Source organism: Austrofundulus limnaeus, unplaced genomic scaffold (assembly GCF_001266775.1).
Source record: "Austrofundulus limnaeus strain Quisiro unplaced genomic scaffold, Austrofundulus_limnaeus-1.0 Scaffold3, whole genome shotgun sequence".
NCBI classification, from domain to species: Eukaryota; Metazoa; Chordata; class Actinopteri; order Cyprinodontiformes; family Rivulidae; genus Austrofundulus; species Austrofundulus limnaeus.
In genome coordinates this window covers 2,161,666-2,168,091 of record NW_013952405.1, presented here as the reverse complement: position 1 = coordinate 2,168,091, position 6,426 = coordinate 2,161,666, and the positions used below count along the sequence as shown (strand labels likewise).

Sequence of the window (6,426 nt, the reverse complement as noted above, 5' to 3'; positions counted from 1 at the left end):
GTGTGTGTGTGTGTGTGTGTGTGTGTGTGCAGTGCAGCTGTGGTTTTGGAGGAATCCTCCTGATCCACTTATGACTGAATATCATGTGACCATAACTTGCATTCGACCAATATTGTCTTCATAATCAGCAGCAGCTGCTTGTGCTCATTTCTGTGTCTTTCAGGAAGGGAGCTAAACTGGCATTTCAATATTCAAAGAACACGAGTGTTTGTCATGACTGCCAAGAAGCTGAAACTCCTCTCAAACACTCATAGTACATATCATCGCCACAGTCTAGTATTCCTGTTCTGTAGCCCCACAAAAACTTTTGCAATGTCTGGGCCTAGGTTTTCCCAGCAAAATAAATGGCTGTATCAAGATGGTCACTTGTTTGTTGGTGCTTTTTATGTTATGGCTACTTAGTGTGTGTCTCTGAAAAAATACAGAATGCTCCCTTGGGAAAGAATTCCACTTTACTTGTGTACATAACCTGAAGTTACCCCCAGACCAAAACTGTAGTCGACACTGTCATTAATCAGCTAGTCAAACATTAATAAATAGCAGAGCCGATAAAACTTCCTGACATCAGAGGGAATCGCAGCAGAACTGTTTGAAACACATWCTTGTCTCAGAGTCAGGAATATTTGTTTCCCAGTTGCTCAGCATTTGACCAGAAAGCCTTCCTGTAAACATCACTTTTCTAAAGCATTTGCATCCTTCTCAGAAGTACTCAAATAACTCAGAGAATCACTGGTGATGGCCAATATTAAACCTCCACATGACAATGAAATGAGACATAAAAGGTCAAGATGAGATGTCACTTTGTGTAGAAAGGGAGTGCCGGTTAATAAAGTCTGATGTTGGCAAACATGATGCAAGACTAGTAACCCCTGTATGTTTGACACACGGTTTTAGTCATCTGATCTGCAACAGAAAACCACACACATACATACACACAACAACAACAACTAGGTGTCTCTCTTTCTCCCAAACTGWTGAGGCATTACCACTGATAGGTAAGGTTAGTAGCACTGCTGCTGCTATGAAGGGTTCTACAAGGATAACATCAGTTTCAAGTATCCAKTTGTTGCATTGACACATTTTACCCACCTAAACGTTTGTGTTGCCTCATTTACTGGCCCTACAAAAGCTTCTTGTGGTTTTTCCACATCAGATTAGACAACTAACAGAGAMCAAATTTTACTAACTTTAGTAGCTTATTTCATACTAGACACCTAAAGATCGTTTCAAACATCATTTGTCCTTGTTTTCATCAGTCTGAGCTTTTCTGACAGCAAAAGCAAATGGTCATAATGTTAGACTGATCAATTGCTATGAATTGTTTATATATGTCCAATCAAACATACCAGTATTTAGTTTTTCCCCTGGGGGAAATTTTTTCATTTCATTCAGTACATWATGTATCTATCAAAAAGAACATTGAAACAATGGTGAAGTATTTGTGCAGTAAATATACCATCAAATCTAAATGTTTGAAAATTATTTTTATTTTTGGAGTTGGACATGTATTAGGTAGAAGGAATAATAAAACATCTTTGGTTATTTTGTGCTTTGTATTGACCAAAARTGTACTGCATTAGAGCATTGATCACTCTAGCCTGTGGATTTCCCGGCATCACTTACAGAGAGGTCAGATGAGGTAATGACATGATTGATCCTCTCAGCTAAAAGTCAATATTCATTTAAATAAAATGCACAAATTTTCTGCTTGAAAAAGTCAGCTTAAATTATCGTTACATGCCAATCCTCGCATCGTTAGCACATCAGTTTGCTCAGATTGCAGCCATTGTAGCAGTTAATTGTGAGGGATTTGCTGTTAATACTTCAAGTAATAACGTCCCTGCTTTTCAATAAGGTATTGAAATTGACCCGCTAAGTCATGTGTAGGCAATGTAATGTGTTACATTTCTGATAGTGTAGATGGCAGCTGAATTAATTACACTAGCGTGTTGTACATTCAGCATTCAATAAGCGATGATGAGTGTGTGCCCGTGTAGCCCCTGTTTCTCTGATTTATCTTTCTGAACATGTGGATCTGTGGGTGTCACTGATAGAATGTGGCATTAAACTGACCCTCTCTGAGAGTGACAGCTAGAAACCCTTGAAGCTATGAGAGCAAGTATGCTGTGCGTGCCTACAGAAATCATTTCTGCTGTGAGGAAGAAAAAAAAATAATAATAAAAAAATGCCTTTCAGCTCTTATCAGGAAGCCAGCAGAATGGGACAGATCACCTCCCACTGCTGAGCTATCAATGCTGAGTTAATTGCCTTGCAGAGTACAAGCAGAAAGATAGCGCATGTCTTCCTTTTTTTTCTTGTTTGTTGCCTCTTTTCTTTTTCTATTAAGTACAGTGTTGGGTTGGGTCCTTGCCTGGAGTTGTTCCCATGAGCCTGCAATCCATCATTCAGATTATTTACTTAAACGATAAGAACAAACGGGTTGGACAGAAAGTGACTCAAAGCACATTAAACGGGGACAGCAGCATACAGAAAGGAAGAGCGAGATGGAGGGAAATACAGATAAGTGGAAAGAGGGAATAATGTGGAGAAAGAGAGCGGGATAGAGGAAGAGGTGGGCTGGGCTTGGCATGTGGACAGCGTGTTCTGTGGGAGCTGTAGAAGACAAGGTTGTTCAAGGTCTTTTGTTATGCTTGACGGGTTACAGTAGGTTGGTTTTTCCAATCTATMCGTCTATCTTGTAGTTGCTGCCCAGCACCAAAACCCTATATCCATATGTTTGCGTATACGAGCAAGCCGCTTCTTTGCTGATATGTCAACTGTGAGCAGCCTTGTGTTGTTGCCTATTATGTTAGTTTCCTTCAAGGTTCAGGTCTCTCGTGTCTCATTGCATTTGTCACAGTTTGTTGCCTTGAATACGTCAGCAAAAACCATTACTCCCAAGTCTGGAGAGCATGTTTAATCTGAGACGAATTGCATGCCCGCTGCCTTGTWTACAGTAGATGAAGCTGCCACTTTCTGCCACTTGAAAGAGCCGATTTGTGGAGAGTGAGCACAAGATATAAAAATACATTTTGCAGCAACTATCAAACTGCGATTTTGTTGTTTTTGCTTAGTTTTGTTGGTTTTTGGTGTGTGTTTTATCCGCAAATGTTAAAGTGTTTTGACAAAGTATTGCACATAAATGTTGAGTATGTATATAGGTCGTGTCTTCCCTGGTAGGGCTGTATATGAATCTCCATTGGCAGGCATGAAAACGATTCATGTCAGAACAGGTCGATGCACGCCCTGGGTCATACTCCAGATGCCTCTTAGCATGTTTCCATCATATGGTATCTCAGAAGGCATCGGCATTTGTGTATGTGGGTATTTTGTTTGTCTGTTTGTTTGTTTGTTTGTTTTTTGTGTATGTGGTTTTGTTTTTGTCTTTTTTTTATCTTTTTTCCACTCTTCTGTTTTTGTGAACCAGACCTGCTCTGTGGTTTTCCCTTGTTTCTCATCCAGTTGCTTCATCTTTTACATCCTCTGTGTTAATGAACCAGCTCCATGATTTCTCCTTTTTTTTATTATCATCTTTTGCTGATTTGCCACAGTGGCACTTGTAGTATTTACATGCTGCAGAGGTGAAACGTGAACATTGATTTCAGTTACTGCTTGGAGCCAATAGTCTGTAGTCCTGCAAGCCTGGCAGCAAGTATAAAATAAGATGAATGTGATGGAAACTGTAATGCAATTACAAATGACAAATCACATCCCGCAGATTTCTGGCTCAGCAGTATTATACTTACGCGCAGCATGCTCTCAGACACTTTTATTATTTCCAAGAATGTGAATCAGATTTGGATTTGTTTAGGTTGAATGCTGACTGATTGAGTGTCCAGTGATTGTACGATCAGATTCATAAAGGCAGGGATTCATTATTGTGACTGCACTGTGTCGATCCAACTAAAGAAAACAGACGTAATAATCCTCAGTAATCCTGTCAACTATTGTATCTCAGGAATTTTACTTTTGCTCTTTGATAACATCAGAAACTTGCATATGTTGCTATGCTAATCAAACAGAAACCCCAACTTTTTAGAGTGCACACACATAAAAACYACTAAATGGAATTAATGTGTGTGTTTTCAAGTCATTTGCTGATTCATATTTAGACCTCCTACCCCYGCCCCCCTCATTTTTCCACTGCACTGCTCCTCTTTGGCAGGTTAACCTTTCTTCCTGTGTTATTTAGGTCAACCCACACTGAGCAGAACTTTCACAAAGCTGTTAAAACATTACCAGTGAGAGCTGTTTTCCAAACGAACACAACTGTTGTCCACGTACCAGCCTGAAGTGAGATAGATGAGATCCACTGGACATTATCTGGGATGTAAAGCATAGCATATTCTTATTATGAGGTCTAAGAAATGGAAATACTCTAAAAAGCTTTTTACTGCTTCCTCTTTTGACTCGGCTGCWTTGATGTATTTTTTTTTCTGCACTCATCCTATATATGCCCTTTCAAATTTTCCCATTACAAGCAAATGTATCAAAAGTAATAGTCCATTATTGACAGTGCAGTAGCTAATGGCTGGAAACGGTAGTTCATCTGAAGACAAAGCAATGCTATCATGTGTAAAAGGCACCGATCAATCAGTTAATTCAAATAATTCAAATTACTTCTTTTCTCTGTCTTCATCAGAAATAATCCTCCAGTATTTTTTGTTTTATTATTTTTTTTATAAATAAAGCTTTCTTAAGAAGTTTTTTTTTCTTTCCACATAATTGAGTCATACCCATTTTAAGAGAAAGTGTTTGTTTTTTTCTCAGTATGCATCAACCTGCTTCTGTAAGCACTGGTTCTAGTTAGCCCAGACTGTTCATTCATAGGAGTGAAAGTGAAATGAGGTGGATCCACCCCCCCACCCAACCCCACCCCTGAATTTCTGCACTATCACCGCTTACTATGACAGAGGAAGTGAAACTTCTTTCTTTTTTATTTGAAATCAGTTCCTTATTTCTTCATATAATACTAAAATGTGATTTTTATTTCTTGCTTTTCTTCTTCCCTCTTTTAACAGTGAATGAATATGTATTCATGGTTCAAGCCAGGGGCATCCAGATCAGAGAGAACGTTAAGAACATTGGAGCTCAGGTTCTGGAGCAAGTGAGAGGGGCCTACAGCATCAATGGCACAGGTAAATCAAATAAAATATATAAGAAAAAAAACAAGCATACACTAATGATCAATGATAATGAATCAGATGCAGAATATCTGTGTCAAAGCAAAACAACATTCAGCCGAGTTTCCCAGAGCAAAATGGAAAGTAAACTCCTGGTGATGTCATACTGATACCTGCTCTCGTGTCATTGCAGATTATCCTTATGACTTCAACTTCAGTGAGAGCGACGCTCCGCCCACTACATACCTCCCTGAGGGGTTCACATACCTCCCTTCGCAGGTTTGCCCTGAGAAGCTGCCCTCAATGAGTAAGTTATTGCAAAACCACAACAACAACAAAAAAACCTCAATGAGTTTGTTGTTGAAATTAACAGACAAATTTATTTAATTTTGAAATGAATTCAAACCTGTTGTAACAGCTAGTCTTATACTGTATTTCCCATGCTACTCATCCGTCACTGTACATTGACCTTTTCTGCCCTTATAAAATCTCTTGACTTGTTTTTTTTTCTCCCACACTCAAGAGGGGAGGTTGGAGGTGAACATGAGTGAAATATCTCTGGAGGACGTCGAAAGGTCCTCGCTGGAGCGAGAGCCCAGCATGGCCCCAGGAGGCTTCTGGAAGCCCAAAGACTGTTTACCTCGCTGGAAGGTAAGTTCCGTGTGTGACACTGTGGAAAAGGAGAGCGGGTTGACAAGCATGAACAGTTTGGCCAGTGGGGTAACAGCAGCATGATTGTGCCATATAGAGCGCAAAAGGTTCCTAACGGCCTCTGGCAGACTGTAGCAAAACGTCGTACAGGAGAGCTTTGTGAGAAATGATGTTCATTCATTCTAAAAATTCTGCAGTTGAACATATTATTTAGAATAAATTATGCTGACAAGCGTCTCTGTAGTTTTCGTTTTCTGTTTTTTTCCACCTCATCAGTTTATTTTCTCTGCAGCTCGTAGTATGCACATGTTATCTGATTTCTCAGTAAGGCATCCTTATTGTGTCATGTTGGTAAATTGTCTCCATAAGGTGCTTTTTAATAGACTTTCCCATTTATTTTGTGATGTAAAATGATGTGGCTTCTCTCGTCTGACACACAAAACAGTGTAATAGTATTTGCAATGTCCAAGGAGCCAGCAAAGCAATTTCACCCTTTTCTTCCCCCTAAATGCTGCATTGCTACATTATTTTTAACCCACTCTTATCTACTGCATATCRTTTTTGTTGTGGTTTTATTGGCTTTTTTCATGGTGTTGTATGGGGTTATGAAATAAACATTGCTTTGTGTTTGCACGTTTTTTTTTTTTTTTTT

General features: G+C 39.3%; 1 protein-coding gene across 1 annotated transcript in view; it reads left to right on the top strand.

The window, feature by feature from the left end:
- Positions 1-6,426, top strand: part of b4galt5 (UDP-Gal:betaGlcNAc beta 1,4- galactosyltransferase, polypeptide 5) — a 37,466-nt gene that overhangs the window by 22,851 nt on the left and 8,189 nt on the right. The window contains exons 2-4 of the mRNA XM_014017090.1: positions 5,022-5,138; positions 5,317-5,430; positions 5,647-5,774. Coding sequence (XP_013872544.1) covers positions 5,022-5,138; positions 5,317-5,430; positions 5,647-5,774 — 359 coding nt within the window. The remainder of the gene's footprint in view (positions 1-5,021; positions 5,139-5,316; positions 5,431-5,646; positions 5,775-6,426) is intronic.